Source organism: Cydia strobilella, chromosome Z, assembly GCF_947568885.1.
Source record: "Cydia strobilella chromosome Z, ilCydStro3.1, whole genome shotgun sequence".
NCBI classification, from domain to species: domain Eukaryota; kingdom Metazoa; phylum Arthropoda; class Insecta; order Lepidoptera; family Tortricidae; genus Cydia; species Cydia strobilella.
Window position 1 is genome coordinate 31,260,460 of NC_086068.1, and position 23,019 is coordinate 31,283,478.

The 23,019-nt window shown below is 40.7% G+C and overlaps 1 protein-coding gene and 1 long non-coding RNA gene across 2 annotated transcripts in view; both read right to left on the reverse strand.

Moving 5' to 3' along the window:
• The window catches only part of LOC134754504 (uncharacterized), a 579,708-nt gene that overhangs the window by 116,585 nt on the left and 440,104 nt on the right, over positions 1–23,019 (reverse strand). The window lies entirely within an intron of this gene.
• Positions 14,754–22,152, reverse strand: LOC134754762 (uncharacterized). The gene is made up of 5 exons (XM_063691100.1): positions 21,865–22,152; positions 19,917–20,176; positions 18,774–19,035; positions 18,412–18,586; positions 14,754–15,569 (listed from the first exon to the last, which is right to left on the reverse strand). Exons 1-5 carry the CDS (start codon positions 22,150–22,152, stop codon positions 14,779–14,781), a joined length of 1,776 nt encoding a protein of 591 aa, XP_063547170.1. The 3' UTR covers positions 14,754–14,778.

Sequence of the window (23,019 nt, forward strand, 5' to 3'; positions counted from 1 at the left end):
AGGGTCATGTTTATTGTGACATCAATTTGTTTGTGTAAATTGAAAATGATAGCAACGTCTAAATCAAGTTACAAAAATCATCGGTATTCTGGTCCTCGAAAATCCAGGAAAATTCAGACTCAATTGAAGCGGAATTCATGATGGTGAAGTTTCGTAAGGTACAGTTTCACTCCTTCATTGTACATTGTAATTTTCTCGTGCCGATCTTTTTAGAAAATAATTCTCACTTCTTCCGTAATGGTAGGATAATAAGCAGTGAACAATACCTATATAATGTAATTATTACTGTTTTCGTTGCTGAATAGTCAATGTGTCACTAACTCTAGGTTTTTTTAGGTATTGTGCAAAATGAAGAGGCATTCTTGGAAATAAAATGTTTTCCTTCATTAGCCAGAAAAAATCAGGACATCCTCACTGCAATAAAATAGAAACTTTCCTGGGGTTGAAAATGATGGAATTTTGTATATGAATGAAAAACACAATTATTACTACCAGGTAAGTAAGTGATAACTTTATTAGAATCCATATTGTTGCATCATCTTTCTTCCTATAACATTAGAGATTTTGTGCTATCATGATATTATTTTTCTTTCAGGTACAGGGACAACTACGGATAACAAATATGAAAAAATGTTATTTAATTTGTTGTGTGAATCCATCTACACCAACAAGATCCACTGCTGGACATAGGCCTCCCCCAGGGATCTCCACAACGACCGGTCTTGCAAGACCGGCCAAAATAGCGAGAAATAAATAATATAAATAAACATGATAAATATTCCGTTTTCTATAATAGTTATAATTAAAAGGCCATGCAATGTTGTTACTCACTGTACTTGAATCCAAAAAAAAAATATATAAAAAAAGTTTCAATTTTATTTTACAATTACTACTTTATTATTAGTACATTACGATACAAGTGCGAAAAGTAGGAAATTGGCAACGAGTGGCGATAAATTGAAATACGACCGAAGGGAGTGTTTTAATCGACACGAGTTGCGAATTACCTTTTCGCACGTGTATTGTACAACGTTTTACAGTACATAATTATGGCCCTTTACATTTTCGACATATGCACGTATATGCACCATATGTACTAAAAAGTACTTTACAGTACATATGGTGCAACTTTCTCGCCCTAGTGCGTAAAGAGCACTTTTCGTGCATATTTCGAAAGTTTAAAGGGCCATATGTACTGTAAAACGTTGTAAGATACACGTGCGAATAGGTAATTCGCAACTAGTGTCGATTTAAAACACTCCCTGCAGTCGTGTTTTAATTTATCGCCACTCGTTTCGAATTTCCTCTTTTCCGCACTTGTATCGTAAATAACTATTTCAAGCAAGGGTACGATTCAAATTTCCCAGAGATAAGACCTAGCTAGATCGAACCCTTTAAAGCAAATTTCATCGAAATCGTTAGAGCCGTTTCCGATATCACTGAAATATATTTCGGTTATATCGGAATCGAACAAGAATTCGAAGAAGAAAAGGTATAAGAAAGATAAGATAACACAAAAAGAACAAAAAAAAGTACCCCTGTCGTAGCAGTCTTGAACCCGAATCCTCTTGCACGTATTTCCACGAACATACCGCAACGCCATTGCAGCATACTTACACTCCATGAAATTGTCTACTACAAGCATCACGGAAACACTGTTTGCATGTGTGAGTAATAGTAGGAACTAGCATGACAGAAACACTGTCGACATTAAAGGTGGTTTTTGCACAATGAAGTATTCAATGTTTATTATAATAGTTCAATATTTATGTAAAGAGTGCGCTAAACATACTTTTAAGTATACTACAGATACCAACACTATTCCACAAAAAAATAAAACCTGAAAATTTCCGAAAGTGACGCCATCTAGCGGGGTTTAAGCTTTGGGTAACCTAGTCGAACCACCTTAAGGAAAAAATACATTGTGTAAAAAAAATGTGATTACCAAACCCTTGGGGTGCAAGTTCAGCTCGTACTTGGCCGGTTTTATTGTAGTGAAAACTTCTTCAGCGGCGCTGTGCACTTTTTGTGATGGGGAAAAAATGTTAAACTCGCGACAGAACTCGCGACAGGTCACATGACCGACAGATTGAAAATTTGTAAGACGGACACGTGACCTGATCGAAATTATGGATGGAAGTTGATTTTTCTGAGAGATAAACTTTTTAATGTTTAATGTTTTTAGTGTTGTGTGTTCTGAAGTGTTAAATTTTTAATGTAATATAAATTGTTGTTTGTGTACGATAGCGCAATAAATGAATATTGTATTTTACCACATAAATGATAGTACTTTTCTACTGATAACTAAAGCAATTCGTGCAAAATTATTTCCTAACCATTCTGATAATTTGATCAAAAATGCACAACGTTAATATTCAAGTTTTCACTTCAGCCGGCACTCCCGGAGTACCCGTTGTTATTTTTGCTTAATTCACTCTTCCTTCATTTACAAGTGTTTTTTTCACCTAAGAAGGGGATAAATATTACGCATTAAGTTTTATGCTACATACTTTTCAACCCTATTTACGTTCGAAACGTATATTACTTTCAACCCGCTTCTCAGAAAAAAACAACAACCCTCTTTCTAAGTGTGCATGAGATAAAAAAAAAGAATTATTTTTATGTCTCTTGATGTGTAGGTTTCTTTCTACCAACAGCCCCAATAGGTATTCGCAACTCAAGTATTTTCTGCTTTTTTCAAGTAAAATACGAACATTGGGGGAGACACCGATAAGATAGGTACTTGTACAATAATTTCCCCAGAGGACGGCATGCTTGAAAAATTGAAATTGATTTTAGATTTTTCGGGATCATGGCCAATATTTTCTGTTGTTTTATGTTAGTACGTACAAAATTACATTGGAATAGTTTATAACATAATACCCAAATCATAAATTAACATCAATAAATTGCTTTGATAATTAGTTTAAGATATATTATTACTAGTTATTGCCCGCGACTTCGTCTGCGTGGACTTAGTAACCCCAGCTAGAGTAAGAATAGCGCCTGAAGAGAGTCTTATAGCAATTATTCAATTTGAGCATATTATGCACACAAATTAGCAGACACTTCATTAATTATCTCAATTCCACCCCGCTTTTTACTTTCTTAAGGGATGATTTTCGGGATAAAAACTATCCTATGTCCTTCTCAGGGACTCAACCTATCTCTATGCGAAATTTCATCTAAATCGATTCAGCGGTTTAAGCGTGAAGAAGGAACACACAGACAGACAGACAGACAGACTTTCGCATTTATAATATTAGTATTTCGAGCTCTTCCACTTGCTTAGCTTGTTCGAAGAGCTTACGTTTGAAATCGAGCTACTGGCGTGCGACCTCCTGTTCGCGTTGTAGTTGCAGTAGCGCCTGCTCATGTTCAAATAGCTGCTGTTCACGCTCCAGGCTGCGACGAGCCAATTGGGCCTCCTCGTTCAACCTCAGTGCCTTTATTGTGGCTGATGAACGAGAAGACGAAACGCGCGACCTGTTACTGGGAGAAACAACATTAATATATTCAGCACTATGTACACGGCACTGGAGAGGCGTCTCGGGGCGCTCGGGGCCTTTGGAGACGTAGGGTGCAGGCGTATAATGTGGTACCGGTCAAAACAGTGTCCAGCTTTGTGGACTGACCGGGCCCACCCGCAACCAACGCTCCGGGGTCCTCGATGTTTTTGAAAACGCGGGGTGCGGGCGTAACAGTGGCACCGGCCGATACGGTGTCCATCTTCGAGGACCGGCCGGCCCTACCCGCAGCCAACGCTCCTGAGTCCGAGCGCGCCTTGGTAGCACTTTTTGCTGGTGTGTTCAGCTGCTTCGTTCTGGAACGCGTGATCATGTTCTTCGAAGGACCAAAATGTCCGGGAATTGTGGACGCTTACATAAATCAATAGCTTGAGGAGAGCAGAAAGAAAAAGCTGACTTTTGTAAAATAGGGATATAACGATATAAATAAGGCACAAATGTAGAATTGCAGATCCGAAGATGAATACCAAAGGTTTGTGGTCAGTCCTAAGGGTGAAATGCCTACCATATAGGTACTGATGGAACTTATTGACACAAAAAATTATAGCTAATGCTTCCCGATGTATTTGGGAGTAATTTTTCTCTGCGTCCGTTAGCGTCCTAGAAATGTAAGCGACTGGACGTTCACCCCCTCCACTCTGGTTGGGTTGCGACACTTGCGACAAAACACCACCAACACCCCTTGATGATGCATCACAAGTCAGAGTCAGAGGACGATCTGGGTCATAGTAAGCTAAAACCGGCGCAGTGGATAACACTGTTTTAATTTCTACGAACGCCTGCTCACAAGCTCTCGACCAGTGCCACTCTACGTTTTTCTTAAGTAAATCATACAGGGGTACGAGCCTACCGCTTAAATTCCTAACAAACTTTGCATAAAAGTTAATCAACCCAAGAAATGACCGTAACTCTGTGACATTACCGGGTCTGGGTATCTTGGTAATTGCTTCAATCTTATCCGGATCCGTTTTGACCCCGTTTTTACTAAGAACATACCCCAAATATTTAATCTCGCTAACTAGAAATACACATTTCACAGCCTTCAATCTTAACCCGTTTTGACGTAACCGACTGAAAACTGTCTCTAAAGCCTGTAAATGCTCCGCCACATTCTTGCCCCCAATTACTACGTCGTCCAAAAACACTTCGACGTTGGGAATTCCGCCCAACACGGTACACATAATTCGTTGGAAAAGACCTGGGCTAGAAGCAAGACCGAAAACAAGTCTGTTGTATTTGAATAAACCGCGATGAGTGTTTATAACCGTGCAGTTGTTGGACGAATCCAACTCTATTTGATTGTACGCTTGTGATAAATCGATTTTTGAAAAGAAACGTGATTCGCCCAATCGAACAATTAAATCGTCAATCTTTGGTAGTGGATAGGGCAGCGGTCTACTAATAATGCCGGATTGACAGTCGCCTTGTAATCCGCACAAATCCTTAAGGAGCCGTCTGGTTTGTTTACCGGTACCAATGGCTCGATGATGCCGTCGCGGAGCATGGCGTCCAGCTCGGCATCGACGCGTGCGCGGAGCGCATACGGCAGCGGACGCGCACGGTGGAATACCGGGACCGTGCCGGGCCGCAACCGCAACGTCGCTTTACCGCCCATGTACCGCCCCAAACCGCCTTGAAACAACTCCTTATACCTGTCACATAAAGTTTTAATGTTATCATTTAATTTATAATTTTCATTATTTACATTTACATTATGACAGTTATCAAAAATCGGAATACCTGTTTTTAATTCCACTAACCAATGTCGACCTATTAATGGGATTTTACCACCCTTAATTACAAACAACTCTAACTCTTTCTCTGTAGCACCATAACGAACCTTGGGCTTTATCATTCCGAAAGGAGTTAGCGGTGTTCCGTCATAAAACGTAAAGTTAGCACTTGGTGGTTGCAAAGGAATATCCTTGAAATAGGTGTGGTATGTCTCACTACTTATGCAGGAAGCAGCCGAACCCGTGTCGACTTCCATAGTCAGTGAACGATTATTTATGGAAACAGATAATCTCACCGGTGGATAATCGCTTAAGCATAAGTGATGAAAATCTTCCTCCTGCAGGGCCTCCAACGTGCGATGTTCTACTCCGTCATCTTCCGTTTTCCCGCATAGTTGATGAAGATCAGTCCGTCTAGCGCGCGACCCTTCCGCTGTCAGTTCTGAACAGACGCGACGTAAATGTCCAATGCGCCTGCACCGGATGCACTCGTAACTCCGGAACTTGCAAGTCTGGTAGGTATGGCTGTACGCACCGCACCCTCCGCAGTGGTGGGTGCCTCCGCCCCAGCTCCGCCCTGGTGAGCTACCATGTCCGCGCGTTCCGCGCGTCCCGCCACGTCCACCGTGACCGCCAGCGTTGATACGCCGACCGTATGCTGCGGTTATGGCGTGTACTGGGTCAGCTCCCGCCGCAGCACCCTCGCCGTTGGCTGCTCCCGCCGAACCGTCAACCGCAGCCGAGTCTTTGATTGCCGCCTCTAAAGTCGTCGCTTTCTTAACCGCGTCCGTGAAGCTCAAACCTTCATCTTCGGCAAACAACCGTTCTCTAATCTGATCGCTTCTGATACCACATACGAACTGGTCCCGCAGATCAGTGTTTAAATTAGCCTCAAATTTACAAAACCGAGCTGCCTTCTTTAACTCCGCCACATAATCGCTGATACATTCCGTGCCCTGTCTCTTTTGCCTAAATCTGTAGCGTTCGGCTAAAACTGACGGAGTCGGTTGTAAATGATCTTTGACTAATTTGACAACTGCATCGTATGCTAGCTCCGATGGCTTCTTCGGACTCGCGAGGTTCGTTATCAGCTCAATACGCCTCGTCCCCGACTGTAGCCATCAATGTAGGCAATTGATTCTCAGTTTTAATATCATTTACCTTAAAATACATTTCCATTCTTTCAATGTAAGCCGACCATGTTCCGTTTTTAACGTCAAACTCTTTTATTTTACCAATCGACATTTTTTTTTGCTCTAATTTATATATATTGCGAGAAAAAAAATACACACACGCTTTTCCGAATTTCCTTTCGTCGCTAATGTAAAATAGGGATATAACGATATAAATAAGGCACAAATGTAGAATTGCAGATTCGAAGATGGATACCAAAGGTTTGTGGTCAGTCCTAAGGGTGAAATGCCTACCATAACTTTCATGAACAGGATTTACTGACAACTCAAAAACAATATAATAGTGTGACAGAGACATAGACAAAAAAGGTATAAAAAATATAAACAATATAAAAACCTACTTTCTAGTCCTCGTCGTCTTGGCTTGTATTGGCTCCCTGAAAGTTGGTTCCGTTATCACTGTACATATATTTTACAGGACCATGTCTGGATAAAAATCAGGAAAGTCAGTTGCAAGTTCTAAACGAATTGCTCGCATTGTGAGACAAGTGAATAAGCACAAATAAACCTTTTGACTCTTCACGCCTCTTCGTCGAACAGGTGTACAATACAACGGGCCAGCGTAATCTCAACCAGTATGTAAGGCCTTCTCAACTTGCACAGCATCATAGCGGCGATTCTGAGCAGCGATAGGAATTGGGAAGCGGTGGCCTCCTTCTGCGAACAAGTCATGTTGCAGAAGGAGGAGGCGGAGAGGGGGCGCGAAGCTGATCCTGACGCGCTGCCTCTCCGACGCAGGCGGCGGGGTCGAGGGCGAAGAGCGTATATTCGCCTCGACCCCTAGTGGGGCCAGCGGGTGCGAGACCCGCATTGCACGGCTCCACATACGTCGTCGGGGGGGGGATCCAGCGTTTCTGATCCCCCCCATTGTGCGGGTGTCCTGGCGCCAAGCCGGGGCTGCCGGGGAGCGCCATGGTAGAGTGTTCTCGATCCCATGGCGCCCTCACAAACGGCAGAGAGGATACGAAACGCCGGAGTGGGTTTAGTGGGTAGGGCCAGGTTCTCCCTCCCCTCTCGCCAGTTGAGAGGGGACAGGAGCGGCGAGTCTCACACACCCCCCATCAATGGCCTTCTCGCGGCCGGGGGGATGGTGCGTAACAGCATTCGCCCACTCCGATAACAAAAAAAAGGCCTTCTCAACTTGATTTACCCTACATGCAGGTAAATCTGCCATCATTGGGCAGTTAGCCGTTGGCTTGGTCCTGAAATAGTAATTGCATAAATGAATCCGATGACGAATAATACATCGAGCCGCTATGATCCAGAATCGATGTCGCAGAATAGATATATAGTTTCAGGTCCTGCATGTAAATGGTGTTGATGATAATAATCGACCAGAAAATTAATGATGTGATCACGACGTTGCAATAACAAAGGATGTTTATAATCGTAATCTTCATTAGAATTACTGAGACGTCCTCCGACGCGAAGGATTCCATCTTCAATAAATGGCTTCAGGCTTGCTAAAGCCTTTGTAAACCCTTTCTTCAAAGTCATATCTAAAATATATTGAATGAAATAAACTCTTTGTAGAGCTCGTATAATTTCCAATTCGGCTGTAGTTAAATCATCAACACTAATAGGACCTTTAGGTCTTCGTTTTATAAATTTGAAGATATAGGCAACTGTGCGTACATATCTAATCCATGACGAGAACCGTTTAGACAAATCATAAAATCTTCACGAACGTTGACTTCGTCTGGTACAAACGCTTGAATCGGCCATTCATTTTTCGGAAGCTTCATCCATGGAGGGCCTGATAGCCATAGGTGATGGTCAGAGGGCGGAATTGCTCATGGCAAAAATCAAACGTTAATAGAATTGGAACGTTGAATTTTATCGACTTTTCAGCTATCGATAAGTTCAGTCACCTTAAAAAATTCCGGAAATGTGTATTATAATTTTTTTTTCATGGAATGTTGCAACAAACGAGAAATATTATCAAATCTAGATAAAAACTATTATCGTTATTTACCTCTTTAAACTCAGGTGAATGTGTTTTACTCGTTATGTGAGTTTCAACGCAATATTTTTTTCACATCACCTATTCGGAAACTAAATTTTTCTTCCCTGCTAGGAGGGATCAAAGTGGCACTTTTCTGTTCAAGGACATTTTGTTGCCAGTATGAAATATTGACACAAAGACATATGAAATTAGTATGCATATAATCGATTACAATTTCTTTATAATCGATTATGTGCATACAATTTTTCTAACTTAAATAATATTTTGTTGTAATTGTAAACAATAAATGTAATTAGCGTATTTTAAATTAATTAATAGCATATTTAAATTAAGTAAATTAATTAATTAGCGTAATATTTACAAATAAACGTAAAAAAACATTAGTTTAATAATTTAATTTTCATTTTGACATTTTAGGTCTCCTTAAACGCAGCCATACTTCTCCTCCTTCTTCTTCTTCCTGCCCTTATCCCACGTTATTTGGGGTCGGCACAACATGTTTTTCTCTTCCTTTCTCCTCTATCTTTCATCACCTCAGCACTCACTCCTTTCTTTCTCATATCCTCTTTCACACAATCCATCCATCGCTTTTTGCGTCTACCATACGCTCTCCGTCCATCAACATTCATCCCTAACATTCTTTTGCATATATGGCATTCATCCCTCCTCATCACATGCCCATACCACGCTAACCTACTACTTCTTATCTTCTCCGTTACTGGTGCTACTTTCAAACTTCCCCTAATATACTCATTCTTAATCCGATCCTTTCTCGTCACTCCACACATCCATCTCAACATTCTCATTTCCGCTGCGTGCACTCTTCTTTCATTCGTCACTTTCGTCGCCCAGCATTCTGATCCATACATTACAACAGGTCTCACGATCGTCCTGTAAATTTTCCCCTTAAGTTTAAGAGGCATTCGTGGATCGCAAGTTGTTCCAGAGACCTGTCGCCATTTCATCCATCCCGCATTTATTCTATTTTTCACGTCACGGTCTATGCGTCCGTCGCCCTGGATCAATGACCCAAGGTACCGGAAGTCGGGGCAGACTGGTAGGGATACACCATCTAAGGCAATATGGGAAAAACTGGATAGACCACCGAAATCGCAGAACATGTGCTCCGTTTTGGTTCTGCTTATTTTCAGTCCCACACTTTCCAGCTTTTCTTGCCATTTTACCAGCCTGCTCTGGACCTCAAGTGCATTATCTCCGACAAGAACAATGTCATCGGCAAACAGCATACACCAGGGTGCCTCCTCTTGTATGTTCGATGTCAGAGCATCCATAACAGCAGCCATACTTGTCTATTAGACATGCGCGAAACAGTGCTCCAAAAAGTAATGCTATATCACATCACTTTTTCGAAAACGTAATAGTACACTGAGATATCACATCACTCATCACTCCGGCGCGCGCGTGATGGTCAAATTACAGCTTCTCCTACATTACGCAGCGCATTACAGCACTCTAGTGACTAGCGCGTCTCGTACCTATCCGTAATCCGTATCGCCGATCGATTTATTTAATTTATTACGCGTTGCGTTTTGTCACCGCTATGTGAAATATTTTTTTGTTAATTCTCATAAATCATAAAATATGCATAATTTATTATTATTTGCATAAAATTGATATGACACTGATACAGGTATGTAATTAATTATGTATGTAAGTTTTGCAGGTAGATATACCATGCCTGCATTCAAATTGATTTCCCTTCATACTTTACCAAAATAAAATGGAACTCCAGCCTTAGGACTGGCAAACTTCTATAATTATTTTACTATTATTTACAATTTCATTTAAGTATATTTATAATTTAGTTCAAACAGTCTATATATACATACACAAATCTAATTTCTACACTCAGTCTCGGTACGGTACGCACTAATTCACAATTAAATTAAAGGATAAACAAGTAACTCGTACTTAGTTTGCCGCGAACCGCGAAAGTCAACCAAACATTTCATAACAATATTAAAAAACCATGAATCTAGTATAACTGGATCGGTCATGAGGGGTGGGGGAAAATGACCGAACGGGATAGTCTTATGTATCTTTCAGTAGGAGTAGCAGAGAAAGCGCTGTTATTGTTTGTCCTTGTCATAGTTTCACTTTTCCACCGCTGCCACAACCGAGGTTGTGGCAAACAAATAAGTACGTGACATGTCATGTTTGTTCGTTGCTTGTTTAATTATCGTTGTTTTGTATGAAATTGTGCTTTCTCTTATGAAATATAGTGATGGTTAGCGTTTTGAATGCTTGAACTTTGATAAAATACTGGTGAATTGTTCTGTAATCGGCTGTAATAGCCGCTCTGAGCAAAAATATGAGATCATAACCTTTCACACGTAAGTACGGTATTTTACACCTTCCTCTTAACGCAATATGAGAGAATAACATCGTAAAATTACGTTACACTCAAAGCAATGTAGAATCAAACGATTTCAATAAAAATATCACAATTATTTACGCAAATTAACAAAACATTATTTGTAAAATTATCCGCCCAAATTACGTAGGTAGGTAGGAATCTGAGTTCAGCCATTTTTAAACTTCTTCTTAATTTAGCTGCATAACAATCATGTTAGGGATACCAGATGAAAATATCATAATTTTATGGGTAATTTTGACCTTGAAGTTTTTTCGTACTTCTAATTCCAAAAAATAAATAAACAAATGTTGTGAAGATTAAATGTGGTGTACATTAATTGGTGTGATTGCGATTTGTGATTTCTTTAAATTAAAACCCATAATACATTTTATTTTACGTTTTATTTACCAAACATGTTTAGTTTTGTACCACCTGCGCGAATTATAAGAGGTATTCCATTGTTCATACGCCTAAAAAGAACGGCCCATTGACATTTTATTTAACAATTTTTTAATACCGTCAAACAAGCTAACTTTGCCTCCAGGGTAATCGCCCCAACGTGATATCAAATATTGGGGTAATTCCTACCAATATGGTATCCCCACGTTTATGACGTCATCTATGTCTATCCCTTACGGGCGCACGCGTATAGCTGGTCTATGTAATGCTAGGTCTATGTAAAAAACGGTTTTGTTTTCGTCACATTCAAAATCTCAAACAAATTACTTGATTTAGCCGCATCCTTCTCGTACTATAAGAAAACATTATAAGCTCTACGCGGACGCACTAGAGTTTTAAATTTATTGCAGATGCAGAAAATCATATTCGTAGGAATATTAGTGAAATTTGCGAAAACTTAAACGCAATCGGCCGAGCGGCCTGACCCGAAGTCTTCCGAAGATAGCCGAAAGAATCGCAGAGCGAGAGCGCGCGATCACTGAGTGCGAGTGCGAGATAACAAAGCATGGCTTGGCAAACAACCAACTGTGATGACACTATTGCAATTGGCATTATACATTACGCGCACTGTGTATAGAGTTGAACTGACCATTCATATCGGCGCGTCAATCTATTGAATTTATCTGGAATTGAAACCATTACGCGCGCGTGATGAGTGATACATGAAGTAATGGTTGATTTTTCCGTGTGATACGTAATGGCATATTACGCGTTCGAGAGATCTCATTTGTGATATTACGAGCATTACTTACACATGTCTATTGTCTATGCAATTTAAAAAGTTTATATTTAATAATTTTTGTACAAATATTTCACAAAGCATAATTATGCGGTTCTGTATTGTGTATAAATTTGTAAATACTTAGTTTAAATCAATAACTTTATAATAATAAATATAAGTGACATCCGTCTTCATAGTGTTCTTCCGAAGATTTGGTTCAAAGGGGTAAAAGCTAATTTGTTACCAGAAAAATCTACAAAAATAATGTACTTAATTTTCATTGTATCATTTTAGGTGTTTGCTGCTGTCTTTGAAAATATAATAATATTAGGTACATAATTATGAGCTGTAGGTACTTTTAATTTGTCAGTACAGTCATGTCTGAAAATATCGATACGGACAAAGTGGCAGAAGTATGTACCTATACTAGGGTCGTCTATACATATTTTTGGCACTTTGTCCGTATCGATGTTTGCTTAAAATAATAATGTTTTGAAACCTAATATACCTATGTATGTAATTTCCTCATAGGTGATGTGAAAAGCAGTATGTGTCACATGGTAGCAAAATTATTTTCACCTTGGGCGTTAACACTTGAATCACTCACTACGCTCAGGATTCTGTTAGAATCCCTCGCTACGCTCAGGATTCTATTATTGAATCCTTCGCTTCGTTTAGGATTCAATTGTACGCCCTCGCCGTAAATATGTCATTTTGCTCCCTTATGACACAATCTACTATTTTAGGTGCTTTAAGTGAACCTTACATTTAGAGCAGTATATTGTTGAGTTGTTTTCTTTGTAAGTAAGACAAGGATATTTCTTTATCCATTTGTTAATTATTTTTCTTTTTGGATTTACCATTTTTTAAAAACGTAAATTAGTTGCAAAAAGACTAGTGGCAGAAATGACAGTTAACTGCCATGCAATTAACTTTTAATCTAATCAAAGAGGTCAAATGGCCAACTAGCTAATCAAAGAGGTTAATGTTAAAGTCAGCTGACTGAACTTATCGATAGCTGAAAAAGTCGATAAAATTCAACGTTCCAACTCTATTGACGTTTGATTTTTGCCATGAGCAATTCCGCCCTCTGGTGATGGTTCACCAATTGAGCTAGAGTTAAGCCTCTAGACAGGCAGTCGCTTTGATTTTCTGTTCCCTTGATATGATAGAAATGATCGCTTGACAAGTTGTCCTGGATCTTGGTAACAGGATTGGCCACAAAGGTTTGCCATCGATGGGGCGACGAATAAATCCAACAGAGTGTCACTGTTGAATCGGAAAAGGCTAACACAGAGTCAATTGAATATCTGGTTGAGCAGGTGTCAACCACCCTTTTTATCAGTTGTGACAATAGCAATGCTGCGCATAATTTCAGTCTTGCTCAGCTGACAACCTTCACGGGCGCTATTTTAGATTTAGCTCAAATTAAACTAATGACACCTCGGTCATCATTAGAAAAGGTGACGTAGGCATAAACCACTCCACCATAAACCACTCACTAGCATCCGAAAAACCGACTATGGTTAATAAACAGTTTTCAATAACACCTATTGCAGTAAAAAAAAACACATATTTCTGCACAACACATATAATATTTTGTAAAGCCCTTCCGAACACCACAAAAAAAATCTACACATGCAATTAAAAAAATATATATAACCAAAACAAATTATTTTTCTGACGGTCCGCTTTCCGCACTGGCGTGAACTGGTGTACGAGCGAAAGATAACGGCGTATAAATTTGGCTGTAGAAGGAAAGAAATGGGTTAATGAGATGGAGATTATGGACGATAATGGCTGTTTCAACGGGTGATAGGACTCATGAGGTGCCTAAATTTAATGCCGAATATTAGTTTCGCCTGACAATTAGGGGCAATTAGAATTTTGAAACTGCCGTAAAGAAATGCGGAATACGGATAACAGCGGCTTTACAGAGTTAAAAGAAATATGGCACAAAAAATAACAATGAACAATTATAGGTTTATTAAACGGGAACCGATTCCATAACGTTAAAAAATATTCAAGTTCCGTAGACGATGACAATTTGCTAGTTCCTTTCCAAAGAAAACGTTCGACCAACCCACGCTGTACCGTGACCTATCGAACCACGCAGTATGCGGGCTCGTGTCCTCCGTGGGTCTGATACCTGACCGCCGGTCGACGACCATCCACTGCCGACTGCCCGTCGGCGGCTGCGCCCCGTCGTTGATACGGCCACTACACACCACCGGAGCACTGCTCGACGGTGGCCTTAAAAAGCTTCTGATGCAGGCAACTACGGCCAACAAGGCCGCGGAACGACGGGAAGAAAAGCGCACTCCAAGTTATTATTGGCAACTTCAGAAGAAAACGTTCCTCTCGATTAAAAGGTTAACTTGACGGAAACAAGGAATGTAGCCGCCGTGCAGGTCTCGACGACAAATAAAAAGACTTGGATTTGAACTAAACGTGTAATCATATAGGTGCTGGTTGCTTTACAAGGTACAGTTGACGTAAACGGTTAAAGGTGTAGCAGTGGTGGTAATAGTATGGAGGCTGATGCGAAAGTGGTTAAGCTAATTTTGAATGTTAAAAATGGTAGTCTAAATTTAGGTGCCTCTAATTGGCCGCGATACAGGTTATGTGGAGCGCTCCTATTGGTGCATTTAAATAAGCCTTCGCATAGTAAGCGAGCCCGACGGCTGCGTTTTGCTACTGCATTATACACATAAAAGGTTGCGTTCGCAACATACTCCCGGGCGTTGAGACTTGAGAGACTCAACAGAAATTAAAGAAGAAATATTAAAGTTAAAAAATAAACTATGTAATAGGGAGGGGGCACAAGTTATTATAAGCCCTACGGATGACTCCTTTCTTCGTCCGTATGTCGGCGACTCTGGTGACGTTGTCCGTGCCCGGGTACAGCTTCGTGACGCGTCCCAGCAGCCACAGGAGAGGAGGAAGTGCGCGGTCCTTGACTAAGACCATAGTCCCGACTTGCAGTTGGTCCGTTGAGGTGTGCCACTTCGTCTTCTGCTGGAGGAGAGTAACATACTCATTAGAAAAGCGGCTCCAGAAATGCTGCTTGAGTTTTTCAACTATCTGGAACCGTTCAAGCCGTGTGATGTATTCTTCAGTCAGAGGTTTTTCTGGGACTGACAGAAGAGAACGTCCAATAAGGAAATGAGAGGGCGATAGGTAGGTCAGATCAGATGGATCAGAAGATAAGGGGGTAAGGGGTCTAGAACTTAGAAAAGCTTCAATCTGAATCAGGCAACAATTTAATTCTTCATACGTTAAGTGTGTAAGAGATAGAATGCGTTTGAAATGATATTTTGTTGATTTTACTGCGGCTTCCCAAAGTCCGCCGAAGTGCGGTGAGTAAGCCGGGCTAAATTTGAAGTTAATAAGGTTTTCTGCCATACCTGACTGCAGCTTATCATGATTTTGTTTTAAAAAGTTAGTAAGTTCGTTTGATGCCCCGACAAACGAAGTCCCGTTGTCACAATACAGAGTTTGAGGCTTTCCCCGACGACTCATGAAGCGGCGGAGAGCAGCAAGGAACGACTCTGTCGTAAGACTTGTGACAAGTTCCAAGTGAAGAGCCTTGACTGAAAGACAGACAAAAACTAAAATATACGATTTAAATTGTTCTGCTACCCCTACCCTTTCGGTCAGCTATCAGCACTGGTCCGGCAAAATCCATTCCCGTGTGTAAAAAGGGATATTCTAATTGTGTTCTATCGGTAGGTAAGTTGCCCATTGACATTTGAAGAGGCTTAGCCTTGAACCTGATGCAGCGAACGCATTTATGAACTAAGTGGCGCTCCAGGTTTCTTCCACCGAGCGGATAGTATGTTTGCCGAATGCTTGCTAGTAAGAGCTGAGGCGGGGCGTGCAATAATGCCATATGTTGCATATCAAAGAGCAGTTTGGTAAGGTGATGTCTGCTACACAATAAGATTGGGTGCTTAATGTCGTAACTATAGTAAGCCAAAAGACGACCACCGACACGTATTAATTTCTGGTCGTCTAAGAAGGGCGTTAACGAAAGTAGCCTACTTTTCGGCTGTAAGGGCTTGCCCAAAGATAAGAGTTTGTACTCTTCAGGAAATGATTCCTGCTGTGCAAGTTGTAGAAGTTTACTTCTACTTGATTTTATTTCTGTATATGTTAAATTTGATGTGGTTTTGTTATTTTTATTTTTGCAATTATGTATAAATCTGTAAATATATGCTACGATTCGTATTAGTTTTGTAAGTTTTGAATTGTTAGTGATAAGTTTAGTTATAAGATTGTCATTTTCATTTATGTTTGTTTGTACGTTTGTATGAAATGACACTTCTGGCAGATTATCTGCACTTGTATTAGGCGTTGTAGGAAATTGAAAGATCGAAAGATGCAAAAAGTCTGGACCGGTCCACCATAATGTGGAGATGCTGAGGTCATCAGCCTACATTCCGCGTGACACTAGATCTGCCGGGTTCAGCTTTGAGGGTCCCAGCTAGCGATGTTACGATTCGACTTCACAAATCGGTCCAAACCGAGCTAGGCCTGAAGTCGACTAAATCGACGTGAATGTACCGTAAATCGACTCAAAGATACGAACAAAATTGTGTGACGTCGAGTTCAATTTACCTTATTAACCATCGCAACTTGCAATATCCATTTGTTGCTGCGTCACTTTCGTTTGACATATTAAGGAAAGAGATGTTTGTACTAACGCGAATCGACTCCAAAACAAGAAGAAAAATGTTGCCATGCACATTGCCGCCATTATTGAGTCGACTTAAGACAGTTCAGTCGAAACTTGGTACCTCTAGGCAAAGTAAAAGAAAACGTATTATTTGAGTTGCAAGGTTCACTTTCGCATGGGCTTAAAGAGATCGGTTTGGCGGTAAACTTCGATTCGATTTGTCAGTTTCGCGCCGCGTCGCTTTGCGCGCGGCTTACGGAAATGTACGAATTCGCGGCGATGACTGACGGAACCGCACGCTCTTTCCTGCTTACTCTTATACTGCTTTCCTGTTTCAGCGTGATCTACCGCGCAACGCTAAACTAAATTATTACAAATGTTTTCAAGAATTTTTAGTCAAAGTTTTTGTTGTGTGTTATATGTAGCAAATAAAAGTAAATTGTGTAAAAAAATTCAAATTTAATAGTTTTGTTACTTGTTACGATGCCGGGAACGATCTGCTGTGTGGAATGTATTTGAAAAACCGAGTGCTGAGAAAGTTGTGTGTAAAAGATGTGCTTTTTCATATAAATATGTTGGAAACACAAGCACGAAGCACATTAAAAAGAAGCATCCAGACTCACTCTCTCATTAAGCAAAATATGAGACGCAAATGCAGTATGCACATCGAACCGCGAAGTTGGACGGGCGGAGTACCACCCTAACGATCGAACAAACCGTAAAATTGACAAATCGATTTGGTCGACTCAAAACCAAGTGACGACACGGCCTACACAGTGCGGTTTGAACTACTGATACTTAAAAACTGTAGAAGTTAATTCGATTTGGCCAAACCGGTTTGCAAACCGGTTTGGGTGTAAATCGAGGTCGACTTGTTCGATTTGAAAATTTTGCGATTTGACACATCACTAGTCCCAGCACGATCATAGAGTCAGACCAAAAGTAACTATGATCAACCTTCACGGTCAGTGATGAAATGACCTTTGCCCAGAGTCTTGCACCAAGCAACGCGCCGCAAAGTTCCAGACTGAAAAATGAATTTTCTGATGGCTCAGAAGATGATGATGATGATTGATTTTCGCTCATGTGGCCTAAGTCGATGTATTAGCGAATAAAATCAAAATATAAGGATTTGAAGGCAGGATCGCGTGCGAGCCGTTTCTCTAATGCCAAGAAACGACGCTTGGCCATTTGATATGAGTCGCCAAGTACTTCCGGCGACTCTTTTAAAGGTAACGTCACAACAAAGCGGCCATCTTGATCACGAATGGTATTATCTAAAAAACTTTTTTCGCACGCCTGCTCTTCATAAGACATGCAATGTGTAGAAGACACCGAGTCTAATTCCCAAAAACGAGTAAGATTAGTATCTTCATTATGTGTGAGGAACGAACAAAAATAAGATTCGTTTGTGTTTTTATTGTAAGCCGGTATGGAGCCGCATACGAGCCAACCTAACGTTGTTTCACGTAATTGAGGTTTATTTTTACCTAATTTGATACACGCGGAACCTAAGACGTCCCAAAACACTTCCGCCCCGACCAAAATATCAATAGCGGAAGGCTCATAAAATGATGGGTCTGCCAATATGATGCCGGCAGGAATAGGTATGTTCGTAAGATCTATACGACATGGTGGCAAAGCTGGGTTTATTACTTTGGCAACGTAACAGTTTACGGTCGTCGTATAGTTACTATGAAGTGAATGAATTGTAATATCACAAGACTCCGGACAATGTGAAGATTGCTCATTGATACCTGTGATCGTAGCTCCGGCGCTGCGTGTCGCTAACCCAAGCTGCCTGCACAGATCCTGCGTCACGAAGTTGGAAGCAGAACCGTTGTCCAGGAGTAGCCGCGCATCACGAAGTACTCCATTCGCGTCACTCACGTACACCAACGCTGAGGACAGAGGACAGAGGTTTATTTTTACCTAATTTGATACACGCGGAACCTAAGACGTCCCAAAACACTTCCGCCCCGACCAAAATATCAATAGCGGAAGGCTCATAAAATGATGGGTCTGCCAATATGATGCCGGCAGGAATAGGTATGTTCGTAAGATCTATACGACATGATGGCAAAGCTGGGTTTATTACTTTGGCAACGTAACAGTTTACGGTCGTCGTATAGTTACTATGAAGTGAATGAATTGTAATATCACAAGACTCCGACTCCGGACAATGTGAAGATTGCTCATTGATACCTGTGATCGTAGCTCCGGCGCTGCGTGTCGCTAACCCAAGCTGCCTGCACAGATCCTGCGTCACGAAGTTGGAAGCAGAACCGTTGTCCAGGAGTAGACGCGCATCACGAAGTACTCCATTCGCGTCACTCACGTGCACCAACGCTGAGGACAGTAGACCGGAAGTCTCAGTGGGGCTAAACACATTTGTTTGGATATTGCCGTTAAAATGAACATCTGGCATCGGAACGTCACTGCTAGAAGATGCTTTGTCTACATCTTGATGCAAAAGAGTATTATGCTTAAGTTTGCAATATTTGCAGTGAGATAACACGCATTGGTTTTCTAAGTGTCCCGGCCGAAGACAGTTCTTACATACTGTGTAACTGTCCACATTTTTTATCCTAATATCAGTGTCTAATTTACGAAAGGATTCACAATTAAATAAGAAATGATTTTGCTTACAATAAGGGCAAACAATAGGTTTGCGATAAGCATTGTTTTTTGTTGTTGTAAGATAATTGTTTGTTTTTTGTTGCTCGATAGTCGAATGCAACTGAGATTTATATTTCGATGTCTTGTAACCACTATTATTGACGTTATTATTACCAAGCGATTCTAATAAGTCGGCCCTGTTATTTAAAAATGTAATATATTGCTGCAACGTCGGCGAGCCTGTTAAAAGGTTCCTATGCTCCTCCCACTCACGCTTAGTTACTAGATCTACTAACTTCTTAGATATTATATAGACAACTAAGGTGTCCCAATGGTCGGTGGGCTCCCCTAAAGTGCCAAGCGCACGCAAATTTTTGTTAGTTACGTCCACCATGTTACGTAATAAATTACTTGATTCGTGTTGCATAGGTTCAAGGTTAAACAAAGCCTGGATATGATTGTTAATTAAAAGGCGCGGGTTATCATACCGCTCAGAAACTAACTGCCACGCTTTGTGATAGTTGTCACTGCTAAAATCAAGACTTTGAATCACTAGGGCGGCACTGCTCTATAAAGATGCACGAAGCTAGTGAATTTGCTTATGTCATTAATAGCGGGATTATTATGAATAAGGGTAATATACGTATCTCTAAAGCCGAGCCAATGCTGATAGTTCCCATCGAAGTGAGGCAGGTCAAGCTTGGGCAGCCGAACGAAGTCTTGCCGGGCGGCGCCGCACGACGTGGAAGCCGTGGACCCGGGCCCGGGCCGACCGCCGCTCGAGTGCACCGTAGGACTCAAAAGAAGTCGAGCAGTCGACACCAACACAAAGAACTGGCTTTCAAACTGCTCCCGGTCCGCATATGCCTCGTCGGGTTTCTCAGTTAACGCTTCAATCTCCATCTGTAAAGCGTCAAACTCTGGGTATACCGATTCTATTTTATCTAAGCGACACTGCAACTCCGTTATTTGCAACTCACTTAAGTTTTCACACGTTTTAACTACATTAATGTAAGTGTTGAACAAAGTTAATTTAGCCTTTAAACTGCCACGTTTCCTAACTAACTCCTTTAACGTGTCAGCCATTTTGATTTACACGTAAATTTAAAACTGCAATTACCTATGCAAGAGAAGTGTGAACTGTGAACACTATCGAGTTAAAATGCAACTGACGAGAACAAAGAAGCGGAGTAGGTAAGCAGCTGCGCGCGGAATTTGATGAATTAGCAATAAATTTATGTTACTGAGGCGATGATAATAGGCGATGGAGACGGCTTTTTAATATGAAATAAATTTTTTACAACGAAGTTATATGAAGCTAAGATTTTTTATTGCGATGAATTTGGATTTTAAATGTAGGTATTTAGCAAATAATATGTATGAAAAATTAATTATTTGTACCTGATACGTACAGAGCTATTCTTAATTCCAAGTAAAAGAGGTATAGAAGGGAAATGAAGGGAAATTGGAACGAACTCACTCTGTCTAGTCCTACGTATTCAGGTGATGCGATGTACTGGAACTGAAGTCCTTGATGTGGTGGATGTCCAACGAACGCCTCCCTTATGCCGGTAGACGCTGGGATCCTTTGTTTTCTCCGTCCGTTGCGTGTTCTTCCTAAGCCGAAGAAACTGAAGACAACGAAGACGGTTGCGAAGTATGGCCAAAGTCCACTTCCACGATGAACCCGTTGTTGGTCAAATCTGCCCTTGTCTTGAAGGTTTCGAAGGACCATATGTAGCCGCCGTGCAGGTCTCGACGACAAATAAAAAGACTTGGATTTGAACTAAACGTGTAATCATATAGGTGCTGGTTGCTTTACAAGGTACAGTTGACGTAAACGGTTAAAGGTGTAGCAGTGGTGGTAATAGTATGGAGGCTGATGCGAAAGTGGTTAAGCTAATTTTGAATGTTAAAAATGGTAGTCTAAATTTAGGTGCCTCTAATTGGCCGCGATACAGGTTATGTGGAGCGCTCCTATTGGTGCATTTAAATAAGCCTTCGCATAGTAAGCGAGCCCGACGGCTGCGTTTTGCTACTGCATTATACACATAAAAGGTTGCGTTCGCAACAAGGAAAAAATTGAAAAATATTCGCGGACCACAAACAGATCTATACACGTCAATCTCAAAATCCATCTGAAGTCCCCCACAGAAAACAAATTTCTTCTTTCTGAATCAGAAATGAAATTCAAAATTCAAAAAGGGTTCCATGTGTTTTTATAGAGCGCCATCTAACCGTACTTGCGTGAATCAATTCACACTGTACGACACGACTAAACAAACAAACAAACTAGACATGACAGACAAGCAAGTAGTTTCCAAAATTGACGACAGATGTAGCGTCATGCTACATTATATGTCTGGGAATGCTAATGTTACATAATAGCGGTAGTTCACTTTGGAACTGTTTCCATTGGCGTACAATATGATCAGGTGGCAATTCATCCCAATCGATTTCAAAAGCCATGACTCCTTTATTAGAAGCTTAGCGAACACTATTACAGGGGCAACCAGGCGCAGAACATCGAATAGTCGAGCTACCGATGAAAGAACGTTTCCTTTACTACACGGTCGATCGTCGGGACTAACCTTGAACTTGAATACATCTTCACCAGAATACCAACGTAGACCTAAAATCTTCAACGTTGTATCATCATCGAAGGTGACACTTTGGGACAAATGTAGTTCTTTCGGTATTTCTTTCAGAACAGCTGTAGAATTTGACGACCACTTTGCCAGTTGGAATCCACCTTTCAAGAACAAATCCAGCAGCTGTTTAGTAGCTTGTACAGCTTGGTCTTCATCAATAACTGAACTGGCTACATCATCCATATAAATATGCAATTTATTTGGCGAGTGGGTATCTATCACCTTCATCGTTTCTCATCTCATTCGTTTGATAGTGCGCAGTGCCAGAAAAGGACTGCTACGTAGACCGAAAGCTACCCTATGATACTGAAAATATTTTTAAATTAAATTGATCTTTAAAAGAGTTGCATAAGACACTTTTTAGGCTACTTATAAATAATTTCGTACATAATAATAAGAAAATTTTGCAGTTGTGAAATTTACGAGAAGTAATTTTATTTCAATTTCGCGCGTTTACGTGACTTGTGATTTCTAAAACTTTTATTCCTAATTTAAGCCTGTGCTTAGATATATCTGTAGATTATCTTTAATTCTCGTTAATCTTCACAGTGTTTATTGTCTAAAGTGTATATATGTAGTAGAAGTGTAGTTATTGTAAATAAAACTGTAACATTTGTTAATAACTGGCCGTGTCGTGTACATAATTGCACAAAAATGTCGTCATCAAGAAAAAGGAGCGCTGTGTGGAACCACTTCACGGAAGTGGAATCGACATGTGCAAAATGTTCATACTGCACAAACACTGTGTATTTCGGGCGGCAATGTAGGAAATTTGAATATACATCTAAAGACTAAACATCCAATTGTGCCTCTTAATACTGAGCGACAGGATATGCCTCATGCTGATGCTGTTCCAAGCCAAGTGCGACCCAGCCAGAGACTGAAGTAGTTTTGGTAGAAGATCTGGCACAAAATACTCAAAATAGACCTATATTACAAGCACAAGCACAAAGACCTTTGAACGAGCCAGCAAGCAACCGTTAATCACAGGTATTTATATAGGTACCTACTAAAAAAAATTAAAGACTGCGAGTTTTACAACTCTAGTCATACACACTTTATAGCGCTTAACTCGTTCGCGTCTTTTCTGTAGAC